Source organism: Triticum urartu, chromosome 7A (assembly GCF_056163025.1).
Source record: "Triticum urartu cultivar PI428250 chromosome 7A, HENAU_Tu73, whole genome shotgun sequence".
NCBI lineage: Eukaryota > Viridiplantae > Streptophyta > Magnoliopsida > Poales > Poaceae > Triticum > Triticum urartu.
The window spans coordinates 292708220-292721874 of record NC_141879.1 but is presented as its reverse complement, the minus strand read 5'-3'; the positions used below and the strand labels follow the sequence as shown (position 1 = coordinate 292721874).

The window sequence follows — 13655 nt, the reverse complement described above, 5'->3', positions numbered from 1 at the left end:
TGGAGTTGGTTTTCTCTTTGTGTTTTTCAAGTGCTCTTTAAAGTCAACTACTCCACCTTCTGTACTTCATCTCCTTGCCCCAAATTTCTGCCCAATGATCATGCCATGTGTATAGTACAATATAATACTTTCTTACAAAAATAATTTGGCCAAATAGTATTTTCAAAAATTAGTTTTCCAAAAACCCCTGGATTGAGGTTTGCACTGCAACTACCTGATTTGGGGTATGAAAAATATTTCAAAAGGTATATTTGAAACCTATTAGATATAGGATTCCCATAAACCCCAAAAATATAATTTTAAAAGTTATTTTCCTATTTTATTTAAAAGCTTTTCTAAAGGCCAGAAATGGTCTTTAATAGGAAACAAATATTTTATTATTTTAAATATATTTGACAAAAATCAGGGAAACTCAGTGGGCACATATTTCCCATATATAAGAGTTTCAACACATGGTCATGTTCAAAATATTGGACAAAACCTCCCAAAACCATTTCTGCTCATTTCAAGGATTTGAAATATTTCTACAGGAAATATTTCCATAAAAATCCAAGAAAAATCCAGCAAGTCACAAATGCATATTGTGATGATCTTGCAAAGCCTCACTTCAATCAAGGTCATTTTGGTCCACCAAAATGCCCCATAACCCTTTCTGTTCAGAACCTAATTTGAGCAAGTTTGTACTACCAACTTTCTCTCCTTGACCTCAACTTTTGTGAGCATGTTCATATGACCAAATGAGGCCACTACACCAAGTAGTGCATCAAGGAGAAGTGTTATGCTCAACTAGATCTACACAAGTCCATTTCTGCTCATTTCTAGGGTTTACAAAAGTTGCATTGGCGACTTTGCCCAAATAAGCTCCAAATTGGTGGAAGGCCCTAATTATATGTGTCATTTCACCCTGTGGAGTATCATGGCAATTGGAAATCATTTGCTTGCCAAAACCCTTATCAAACACCTTCTGCCACTTTTCAAAAAATCCCCATTTTGACCACTAAAACTATTCTCCTTAAGCTCAACTTTTTACCACAGCCCCTCCTAGTCCCCTTTCACCTCCAGTAACAATGGCAAGTCCACAGCTCCATTATTGGATGGGTAAAACCCCACTTTCTCTCTCTGGACAGCCCATTTGCACACTTCTTCTTCCTCCCTCCTCACTCCAGTGGCCATCCATGGCATCCAATGCACCACCCCATTTCTTTACTCGCTCCTAGACCTGTTAGACACCAAAAGACGCGCTCACCATGCATAAAGAATGGCCATGCCGGCCATTTGGGCGCTCTGGAGCACGCTATAGTGTGCTCCCGCACTGTAGCCGCCCCCGTCCAACCACCTCCGGCCACCTCGGGCCTCCCCCGCGCGCCTGCCGATGCGCCTCGGCATCCGCAGCAAGCTACACGATCGGCCCCCTCCTCTCTCCTCCTCCCCGCGCCTCCGCGCTAGAGAACAGAGGCCGCCCGAGCGCGCCAATGGAGCGGCTCACATGCGCGCGTCTCTGACCTCTCCCCGCTCTCTCCCTTAGCTCCCCTCGGCGTAGTCCATGCCCAGGAACACCCCAGACACGGCGCCAGCTCCTCCCGAGACCTGCAGCGACGAGCGTGAGCTCGCCGGCGCACGGGTCTACAGGACCTCGCCGCTCGCCTATTTAAAGGCCTCCCCGAGCCCTTCTCTCCTCACCACTCGCTCTCTGCACCCCCAAACCCTCCCCCTGCACCCCCAGTTCCTCTCCAGAGCCGCCCGAGCTCGAGATCGAGCTCGAGCTCCGCCGCTTCGGCTCGTCGGAGTCCGCGAGGTACAGGCCTCCCCCGCTCCTCCTCTGCCCCGATCTGAAACCGCCTCCTCCCACTGATCATTTCCCCTCTCTCCCCCGCCTCGTTTGCAGCCGGGGTCGACCGGAACAACCACCACCCGAAGCATCTCCGCCGCGAGACCTCGTCGCCGGCAAGCCAGGCAACTCCGGTGACGTCCACCACCTCCACCCGAACGGCGACACGATGCTGAGCCCAGCCGTGCCCTCGCCCGACCTCGCCGTGCCCTGCATCGTTGCCGGTGAGCTCGCCAGCCGCCTGGACTCGGGGTTAGGGATGATAGGCGGGCCCCGCCTGTCAGCCTCTCCCCTCCATTGCCCCCTCTCTCTCGCTGACGCCTGGGCCCTGCCCGTCAGGTTTAAACCTGGCGCGCGCGCGTGCACCAGTGCGCTGGGCTGCCTCTCTGGCTGGGCCTGCTGCGCTGCGGCTGTTCTGGCCCAGCAGGCACAGAGCTCCTTCCCCTTTTTATTTTTCTGGATACTTGCAAAAATTCCACAGGATTAAATATTAATCCAAATGCAACAATTCCAGTTCCTAAAATCTTGTAAAAATCCCACCTATTTAATGGTGCAACTTTCATTCAAATCCAACCAACTTTTATGTACTGTTCAAATTTAAATTCAAATTTGAGCAGCTTAATCTCTGTTTGGAAATCCATATCCCCTCTTATACAACTCCAAATCCAAAACTAGGAATTTTCCTCTTCTTAGTTTTCAACCTAGTATTTAACAAAAATAAGTTGACATTTTTCTGAGCACTTTGGTTTTTCTGTTTTATTATTGCCTTATTTTTCTCGTTATTATTTTGCGACGATAGATTGCGTTGCTGGCGAAGGAGTTGGACCAGAAGACTTTGAAGACCCAGAAGACTTTGTTGAGCCAGGCAAGCAGCTCTTTGACCATGTCTATGAAACCCTTTTTATGCATTTCATATAGCACCTTATTATTGTTACATCGGAATCATGATGAGAGGGTAGCCACTTTGGTGGGTTGCCTTCATTTCCTCCTTGTTGATACTTGCATTGTGCATGACCCTACCTCCTTATGAGGGTTATGCCGGTGGGAATAGATAGGATGCTAAGTAGTGCTACGCAAAAGGGACGGGTATATGCATGCTGATGGAGACAAAGTATTTTCAAAAGGACTTTTCCAAAACCCCGTCGGGTGCCACTTATGCCCGAGGGAGATAATGAGATGGGCAACCACTTGATGACGAAGTGGTGTACGAGGCAAGGGTCTGTGTTGTTTTCGAAAACGGATTAGATTTAAGATTTGTCGACTGTCCCAACCATACATGCGCAACCACTCTACCCTTATATGGGAAAGGGCATTATTGATTACCTAGGCCGATACTAGCTTGGAGCCCACATTACTAGTGACGGGAGAGTTGTTGGTGCGCTCTCTCGGGACGGGGTCGTGCCAGGTAGGGCGGCCATGACTGTTTTCACAGGGCACCAGATACACCATTGTGTCCCCTCTCGGATGTTACGATCTCGAGTGAGTCTCGTATGATGTATATCGAGAGGATACGGAACAATGAGTGGACTCCTTGTTAGTGTCGTCTAGGGAAAGATAGTGATCGGGTGCTTACCCCGGGTACTTGAGGTACCGCGGGTCGTGGATGACACGAAAGTTCCCCCGGATCTTGTGGGTAAAGTGTGCAACCTCTGCAGAGTGTAAAACTATTCGAATAGCCGTGTCCACGGTCAAGGACAGTTGGCGGTGCTGCTTAAACTACGTCCACATGTTTACAAACCAGTGTGAGTGTTCGGATAAGTGGGAAGAACTACTTGGGTCAAGTCAAAGGACTTGACATGATTGAGTTGGGTTGGTGCCCACTCTCTTTATATTGATATCTGTAACCTGTCCTCATGGTTAATTGAATTCTCCTGATGCATGTCTTACAAGTTGTTGAACATGTCATTGCACTCAAACTAGCTTTCCGCAAAAATTTACCTATATCATGCATTGTTGTACCTTGAACCAAAACATGGGTTGCTTGCGAGTACATTCAAAGTACTCATTGGCTTGCCACTGGTTATTTAATTGGCCAGGCATGGAAGAAAAGGAGTTCGAAGAAGAGTTCTTTGAAGACGAACATGCGAACTAGGAAGTTTCCCAGTCATAATGCCTGTAGGGTTAAGGCAGATGGCATGGGTTCTACATATCGACGAAGATTTCCGCTACTTGTGTTTCATTTGATGTTCAGCCCTTAAGGCTTTATCAATGCAAGACTTGACCATAATGGTCATAATTTGTGTAAGACGGTATGTATGGATGTAATACTCTTGTTATTCAGCTTCTGTGTGTTCAGTGAGCATTGATCTCTGGGATTACTGTACACGTGCATTCGGTGATCTCGACTTATGAGTCGGGGTCCCGACAGAGCTGGTATCAGAGCCATCTTTACTATAGGAAGTCTTAGTTAGCATGAGCGTTAGTTAGCTTGAGACCATCTAAACTTCTCTTCTAAAGCTTACCCCACCCAAGATATATTTCCCTTATTGACCTCTCCCATTCAACCTTTGTAGATGGCTGCCGTACCTGAAGACTTCCTGACCACAGGATTTCCCGTGCTTCTCGAGGATAGCCTCAAGAAGTGCCAGTTTCACCGAGCCCCCATTTTCACCTACCATGAGCATTGGATCAATGACACCGAGATGGAGTATCATGTGGAAGTGATCGTAAAGGCTAATGACTCTCCAACAAGCTGGTTCTTCGAGGGACCCCAGATGGCAACACTAGTTCTTGCCGTCGAGACAGCAACCCTCAAGGCACTCACCCGCCTCCGAGACCTTCTTCCAGAGATGTCAGACGAGTTGGCAACCCGTTTCTTGCCTTGTCGGAAGGAAGGTGAGGATGAGAGCAGTGCACCAGCTCCACCATTAGAAGAAGGACTTCCACTCTGATTCCAGACCTACTTCAGCCTTTGTGCGGATAGTTTGGCACAACACTTGGCCTCTGAATCAATGGAACTCCGAAAGGAACTTCATGAGACCAAGGCACTTCTTCTTCAAGCACAAGGGAAGACGGATAGGATCAAGAAGGAAGGTGCTCCCCCTGGACAACCCGCAATCGCATACAGAGGCGGAAGACCCCCAAGGAATGGAGAACCACCACAGCAACACCGGATGAGCGCAAAGGAATACCGCAAGCTCTTCGCACCACCGGCAAAGCAACACCGTGTTGATCTCCTCCACTCCCCCACCCCTTCAAGTGAAGAGAAAAGTGAGGCCACCGATGACGAGGAGGAAGACCCAGAAGAGCCAGACTACGTGACCGAGCATTCCACCACTTAGGCATCATTCGCAACCCGGATATACCCGTTAGTAACCCCTACGGTAGGATAGGTCGTGTACCCCTATGCGAAGTCGAGTCCTTGTAATGGTTCATATGAAACCATGTAGTATTGTGTTTTCTTTTGATGTGTTTGATGGACGTCGTACTTTCCTTCGGGAACTTGTAAGCGACTACATCACCCATTTGGATTTTAATGAATGTGTTTGGCCTTTTTGGCCCTTGCATGAAAACAATTAGTGTCATACCAACCCCCTTACTAGGCGTCCCATCTATATTGCTTTCCCCATCTTTCCCAATCATGAGACCTTGACCGCTCCAACAGGATGCCTGTTGTAACTCGTACTGGTACCTCTACCCAGCAGCAAGAAGCCAGAGAAGGAGCCAGTCAGGACCAAACCCAAGGACAAACTCCACCACCGCCACCACCTCCAAGCATGGACATGGCTCAGCTTCTCCAAGCCTTTCGAGAGGAATGCCAAGCCAACACCGCAGCCCTCCAGATGATTGCTCAAGCTGTCAATCGCCAGCCGGTGGGAAACGGCAATGGACGTTCCACGTTGGTGGAGTTCAAGAAGCATGCACCACCCACCTTCATCGAGACTGCTGAACCCCTGGATGCAGATGACTGGGTCCACACCATTGAGGATCTATTGGAACTAGTCGGATGCACTGAGGACCGTGAGAAGGTGGCATATGCTGCTCACTATCTCGGGGGAACTGCTAGAGCTTGGTGGGATGGATTCAAGGCCATGCATGTTGAGCGAAACATCACTTGGAATGACTCCAAGGCAGAATTCCACAAGGCCCACATTCCCTCCGGAATCATGGCCATCAAGAAGCGTGAGTTCCGAGCCCTGAAGCAAGGTAGTAGCACTGTCAAGGAGTACATGCAGAAGTTCAGTGTTCTCTCAAGGTATGCCCCTAAAGATGTCGGCACTGATGCTGCCAAAAGGGAGCGCTTCATGGAAGGCCTTAACTAGACTCTGCAGTACTCGCTTGTTGTATGTGACTGCCCGACCTTTGCTGATCTGGTGAACAAGGCACTCATGCTTGAGGACAAGCGACGTGCTTTGGATGATACCCGTAAGCGCAAGATGATCAGCAAGGGTAGCTCCAGCAACCAGAAGCCTCGCCCGTGGCAGCCAGCCCCGGTCAAGCCAACCTATCAGCAGCCAAGAGCTCCTGCACCCCGCACCAACTATCCACCTCAGCAGTATGCCAACCCCAGGACAGCTTACAACAACCCCAATAAAAATGCCGGCAAGAGCAGCAACCCCAATCAAGTCACTTGTTTCGGATGTGGTCAGGCAGGACACTACTCCAAGTATTGCCCCAACAAGAAGCCCGACGCCCTGCGCCCCAATGCGCAGAACCCAGGACAAGGCCGTGGAATGCCACCAAGGAACCAAGCTCCCCGCAACCTGCCCAACAACGGCAAGGGTCGTGTGAATCATGTCACTGCAGAAGAAGCCCAGGAAGACCTGGACGTCGTGTTGGGTACGTTCCTTGTCAACTCAGCACCTGCAACTGTCTTGTTTGATCCTGGAGCCACGCATTCATTTGTCACCCAAAAGTTTGCATTAAAAAGTGGAATGACCCCTACACCCCTAAATAACCCTATGGTGGTACAAACCCCCGGAGCAGAGATGAGAGCCAAGATAGGATGTAAGGGAGTCGGGATTGTCATTAATGGGGTTGACTTCCAAGCAGACCTTATCATCTTAAGATCGCAAGGCTTGGATGTGATCTTAGGAATGGATTGGCTCATCAAGCACCAAGGCTTGTTAGATTGTGCCAACCGGACCGTCACTGTGACCAATGACCAAGGAGTCGAAGTTAAATTTGCCTCCAACCCCTCCTCTGCTCAAGCCAACCAAGTCAACTCTCTGTTAGAAGTTGGATTGGAGCAAGTGCCGGTAGTATGCGAATACCCCGATGTCTTTCCTGATGAGCTACCGGGAATGCCTCGTGACCGAGACATTGAGTTCATCATCGAACTCATACCCGGAGCGGGACGCATCTATAAGAAGCCTTATAGAATGGGATCGGAAGAGTTAGCAGAATTGAAGAAGCAACTGGAAGAGCAGTTGAGGAAGGGATTTATCCGCCCTAGTGCCTCCCCTTGGGGATCACCTGTTCTGTTTGTGGCAAAGAAGGACGGTACCATCCGCTTATGCATTGACTACCGCTCCCTCAATGAAGTTACAATCAAGAACAAGTATCCACTTCCCAAGATTGAAGATCTGTTTGATCAACTCAATGGGGCCAAGGTGTTCTCCAAGATTGATCTCAGATCTGGATACTACCAGCTGAAAATCAGACCCCAAGATATTCCGAAGACGGAATTTGTAACCAGATATGGCCTGTATGAGTGCACGGTCATGTCCTTTGGATTGACCAATGCCCCATCTTACTTCATGTATCTCATGAATAAGGTCTTCATGGAATATTTGGACAAGTTTGTCATTGTCTTCATTGATGACATTCTTTTCTTCTCGAAGACAGAAGAAGAGCACGAGCAACACTTGAGGATGGTCCTAGACAAGCTTCGAGAGCACCAACTGTATGCCAAGTTCAGCAAGTGCGAATTTTGGCTGCGCGAAGTTGGATTCTTGGGTCATGTTTTGGCTGAAGAAGGATTGTCGGTCGATCCCACTAAGATTGAAGCCGTAACTGAATGGCAATCCCCAAGAAATGTGAAGGAAGTCAGAAGCTTCCTCGGACTCGCGGGATATTACCGCAAGTTCGTTGAAGGATTCTCAAGCATTGCACGACCCATGACTCAGCTCTTGAAGAAGGACAAGAAGTTTGAATGGACGCCGAAGTGTGAAGAAAGCTTCCAGGAGCTGAAGAAGAGATTGACCACCGCCCCAGTTCTGGCCACACCAGATATACACAAGGAGTTTGTGATATATTGTGATGCGTCAAGAACCGGACTGGGAGGTGTTCTCATGCAAGAAGGCAGAGTCGTAGCTTGCCTTTCAAGGCAACTACGGCCTCATGAAGAGAACTATGCTACTCATGACCTTGAGTTGGCAGTTGTAGTTCATGCCCTGAAAACATGGCGCCATTACCTCCTAGGGAAGCGGTGTGAGATATACACGGATCACAAAAGTCTAAAGTATATTTTCACTCAGAAGGAATTGAACATGAGGCAGAGAAGGTGGCTAGAGTTGATCAAGGATTATGACCTCAGTGTTCAATACCACCCTGGGCAGGCTAATGTGGTAGAAGATGCATTAAGCAGGAAGGTTTGTTCCTTGAATGCTATGCTTAAGGAAAGGCTACCCGCCTTGTATGAAGAACTTGAAAGCTTCGGGTTGGAACTGGTTGCACCAGGATTCTTAGCCAACCTTGAAGTCAAGCCTACCCTGATGGATGATATTAAGGAAGCTCAGAAGGGACACGAAAGTATTGAAGGCATCAAGAGGAAGATCAAGGCAGGCAAGGCCCCAGGATTCTCAGAGGATGAGCAAGGAATCGTGTGGTTTGGGAATCGCATTTGCGTACCCAACAAGATTGAGCTCAAGAAGTTGATCTTGCAAGAAGCTCATGACACCCCGTATTCCATCCACCCCGGAGGAACCAAGATGTATCAAGACCTGAAGGAAAGATTCTGGTGGCATGGCATGAAAAGGGAGATTGCCACCTATGTTGCAAAGTGTGATGTATGCCAAAGGGTCAAAGCTGAATATCAGCGACCTGCTAGATTGCTCCAACCACTCAATGTTCCCGAGTGGAAATGGGATAAAGTCAGAATGGATTTCATCACTGGACTACCTAGGTCAAACAAGGGACATGACTCCATCTCGGTCATAGTCGATCATTTGACTAAGGTAGCCCATTTCATTCCTGTGAAGACTACCTATGATGGCAACCAGCTAGCGACTCTATACATCAACAGAATCGTAAGTCTTCATGGTGTTCCCAAGGAGATTGTGTCAGATCGAGGAACCCAATTTACCTCAAGGTTCTGGAAGAAGTTCCAAGAGGCCATGGGGACCAAGTTGTCCTTCAGCACTGCTTTCCACCCACAGACCGGAGGTCAGACAGAACGAGTGAATCAGATACTCAAAGACATGCTCCGAGCCTGTGTCTTAGCATATGGAGCTAGGTGGGAAGATTGCCTCCCTTTTGCCGAGTTCTCCTACAACAACAGTTATCAGTCAAGCCTCCAGATGGCACCATTTGAGGTATTGTACGGTCGGAAGTGCCACACACCCCTCAATTGGTCAGAAACCGGAGAAGGACTAGTATTTGGGCCTGAAATCCTCCATGAAGCAGAAGAGCAAGTTCAGCTAGTCAGAGAACAACTAAAGACCACTAAGTCCAGACAGAAGAGCTATGCCGACACTCGTCGCCGACAAGTAGACTTCCAAGTCGGAGACCATGTTTACCTGCGAGTAACTCCTCTTGAGGGAACCAAGCGTTTCCACGTTAAGGGAAAACTCGCACCAAGATTTATCGGCCGCTTCGAGATCACCGCACGACGTGGAGAAGTGGCTTACCAGTTGGAACTGCCGCCTGAACTATCCGATGTACACAACGTATTCCATGTTTCACAACTCCGGAAGTGTCTCCAAGTTCCAGACAAACCTAATCTTTACAAGGACGTCGATCACCAAGCCATTGACCTTTAGCCTGATTTGACCTACCGCGAGAGACCCATCTGCATTATGGATGAGGCTGAGCGACGCACTCGAAGCCGCACTATCAAGTACTTCAAGGTCTAGTGGAGCAACCACGCTGAAGCAGAAGCAACCTAGGAACGTGAAGACTACCTTAGATCCGAGTTTCCATATCTCTTTAAAGCCTAGTTTAGGAATCTCGGGGACGAGATTATTGTAAGGGGGGTAGGTCTGTCACACCCTACATTTTGTAACTCTTCATTTGCATTATTAAAGCATGAAAATTTGGACCAACAAAAACTTTTGCATTATTTGGCTTTTATTTGGAGTTGGTTTTCTCTCTGTGTTTTTCAAGTGCTCTTTAAAGTCAACTACTCCACCTTCTGTACTTCATCTCCTTGCCCCAAACTTCTGCCCAATGATCATGCCATGTGTATAGTACAATATAATACTTTCTTACAAAAATAATTTGGCCAAATAGTATTTTCAAAAATTAGTTTTCCAAAAACCCCTGGATTGAGGTTTGCACTGCAAGTACCTGATTTGGGGTATGAAAAATATTTCAAAAGGTATATTTGAAACCTATTAGATATAGGATTCCCATAAACCCCAAAAATATAATTTTAAAAGTTATTTTCCTATTTTATTTAAAAGCTTTTCTAAAGGCCAGAAATGGTCTTTAATAGGAAAAAATTATTTTATTATTTTAAAAATATTTGACAAAAATCAGGGAAACTCAGTGGGCATATATTTCCCATATATAAGAGTTTCAACACATGGTCATGTTCAAAATATTGGACAAAACCTCCCAAAACCATTTCTGCTCATTTCAAGGATTTGAAATATTTCTACAGGAAATATTTCCATAAAAATCCAAGAAAAATCCATCAAGTCAAAAATGCATATTGTCATGATCTTGCAAAGCCTCACTTCAATCAAGGTCATTTTGGTCCACCAAAATGCCCAACCCTTTCGGTTCAGAACCTAATTTGAGCAAGTTTGTACTACCAACTTTCTCTCCTTGACCTCAACTTTTGTGAGCATGTTCATATGACCAAATGAGGCCACTACACCAAGTAGTGCATCAAGGAGAAGTGTTATTCTCAACTAGATCTACACAAGTCCATTTCTGCTCATTTCTAGGGTTTACAAAAGTTGCATTGGCAACTTTGCCCAAATAAGCTCCAAATTGGTGGAAGTCCCTAATTATATGTGTCATTTAACCCTGTGGAGTATCATGGCAATTGGAAATCATTTGCTTGCCAAAACCCTTATCAAACACCTTCTGCCACTTTTCAAAAAATCCCCATTTTGACCACTAAAACTATTCTCCTTAAGCTCAACTTTTTTACCACAGCCCCTCTTAGTCCCCTTTCACCTCCAGTACCAATGGCAAGTCCACAACTCCATTATTGGATGGGTAAAACCCCACTTTCTCTCTCTGGACAGCCCATTTGCACACTTCTTCTTCCTCCCTCCTCACTTCAGTGGCCATCCATGGCATCCAATGCACCACCCCATTTCTTTACTCGCTCCTAGACCTGTTAGACACCAAAAGACACGCTCACCATGCATAAAGAATGGCCATGCCGGCCATTTGGGCGCTCTGGAGCGCGCTACAGTGCCGCTACAGTGCGCTCCCGCAATGTAGCCGCCCCCGTCCAACCACCTCTGGCCACCTCGGGCCTCCCCCGTTTGCCTGCCGATGCGCCTCGGCGTCCGCAGCACGCTACACGGTCGGCCCCCTCCTCTCTCCTCCTCCCCGTGCCTCCGCGCTAGCGAACAGAGGCCGCCCGAGCGCGCCACTGGAGCGGCTCACACGCGCGCGTCTCTGACCTCTCCCCGCTCTCTCCCTTAGCTCTCCTCGGCGTAGTCCACGCCCAGGAACACCCCAGACACGGCGCCAGCTCCTCCCGAGCCCTGCAGCGACGAGCGTGAGCTCACCGGCGCACGGGTCTATGGGACCTCGCCGCTCGCCTATTTAAAGGCCTCCCCGAGCCATTCTCTCCTCACCACTCGCTCTCTGCACCACCAAACCCTCCCCCTACACCCCTAGTTCCTCTCCAGAGCCGCCCGAGCTCGAGATCGAGCTCGAGCTCCGCCGCTTCGGCTCGTCGGAGTCCGCGAGGTACAGGCCTCCCCCGCTCCTCCTCTGCCCCAATCTGAAACCGCCTCCTCCCACTGATCATTTCCCCTCTCTCCCCCGCCTCGTTTGCAGTCAGGGTCGACCGGAACGACCACCACCCGAAGCATCTCCGCCGTGAGACCTCGTCGCCGGCAAGCCAGGCAACTCCGGTGATGTCCACCACCTCCACCCGAACGGCGACACGACGCTGAGCCCAGCCGTGCCCTCGCCCGACCTCGCCGTGCCCTGCATCGTCGCCGGTGAGCTCGCTAGCTGCCTGGACTCGGGGTTAGGGATGACAGGCGGGCCCCGCCTGTCAGCCTCTCCCCTCCATCGCCCCCCTCTCTCTCACTGACGCCTGGGCCCCGCCCGTCAGGTTTAAACCTGGCGCGCGCGCGTGCACCAGTGCGCTGGGCCGCCTCTCTGGCTGGGCCTGCTGCGCTGTGGCTGTTCTGGCCCAGCAGGCACAGAGCTCCTTCCCCTTTTTCTTTTTTTGGATACTTGCAAAAATTCCACAGGATTAAATATTAATCCAAATGCAACAATTCCAGTTCCTAAAATCTTGTAAAAATCCCACCTATTTAATGGTGCAACTTTCATTCAAATCCAACCAACTTTTATGTACTGTTCAAATTTAAATTCAAATTTGAGCAATTTAAGCTCTGTTTGGAAATCCATATCCCCTCTTATACAACTCCAAATCCAAAACTAGGAATTTTCCCCTTCTTAGTTTTCAACCTAGTATTTAACAAAAATAAGTTGACATTTTTCTGAGCACTTTGGTTTTTCTGTTTTATTATTGCCTTATTTTTCTCGTTATTATTTTGCGACGATAGATTGCGTTGCTGACGAAGGAGTTGGACCAGAAGACTTTGAAGACCCAGAAGACTTTGTTGAGCCAGGCAAGCAGCTCTTTGACCATGTCTATGAAACCCTTTTTATGCATTTCATATAGCACCTTATTATTGTTACATCGGAATCATGATGAGAGGGTAGCCACTTTGGTGGGTTGCCTTCATTTCCTCCTTGTTGATACTTGCATTGTGCATGACCCTACCTCCTTATGAGGGTTATGCCGGTGGGAATAGATAGGATGCTAAGTAGTGCTACGCAAAAGGGATGGGTATATGCATGGTGATGGAGACAAAGTATTTTCAAAAGGACTTTTCGAAAACCCCATCGGGTGCCACTTATGCCCGAGGGAGATAATGAGATGGGCAACCACTTGATGACGAAGTGGTGTACCGAGGCAAGGGTGTGTGTTGTTTTCGAAAACGGATTAGATTTATGATTTGTCGACTGTCCCAACCTTACATGCGCAACCACTCTACCCTTATATGGGAAAGGGCATTATTGATTACCTAGGCCGATACTAGCTTGGAGCCCACATTACTAGTGACGGGAGAGTTGTTGGTGCGCTCTCTCGGGACGGGGTCGTGCCAGGTAGGGCGGCCATGACTGTTTTCACAGGGCACCGGATACACCGTTGTGTCCCCTCTCGGATGTTACAATCTCGAGTGAGTCTCGTATGATGTATATCGAGAGGATATGGAACAACGAGTGGACTCCTTGTTAGTGTCGTCTAGGGAAAGATAGTGATCGGGTGCTTACCCCGGGTACTTGAGGTACCGCGGGTCATGGATGACACGAAAGTTCCCCCGGATCTTGTGGGTAAAGTGTGCAACCTCTGCAGAGTGTAAAACTATTCGAATAGCCGTGTCCACGGTCAAGGACAGTTGGGCGGTGCTGCTTAAACTACGTCCACATGTTTACAAACCAGTGTGAGTGTTCG

The 13655-nt window shown here is 48.5% G+C and overlaps 1 protein-coding gene across 1 annotated transcript; it reads left to right on the top strand.

Annotated features, from left to right (window-relative positions):
* Positions 1–5544: 5544 nt before the first annotated feature.
* On the top strand, positions 5545–6090 carry LOC147959352 (uncharacterized). The gene has a single exon (XM_087532613.1). The coding sequence runs from the start codon at positions 5545–5547 to the stop codon at positions 6088–6090; it is 546 nt and encodes a 181-aa protein (XP_087388739.1).
* The last annotated feature ends 7565 nt before the right edge of the window (positions 6091–13655 follow it).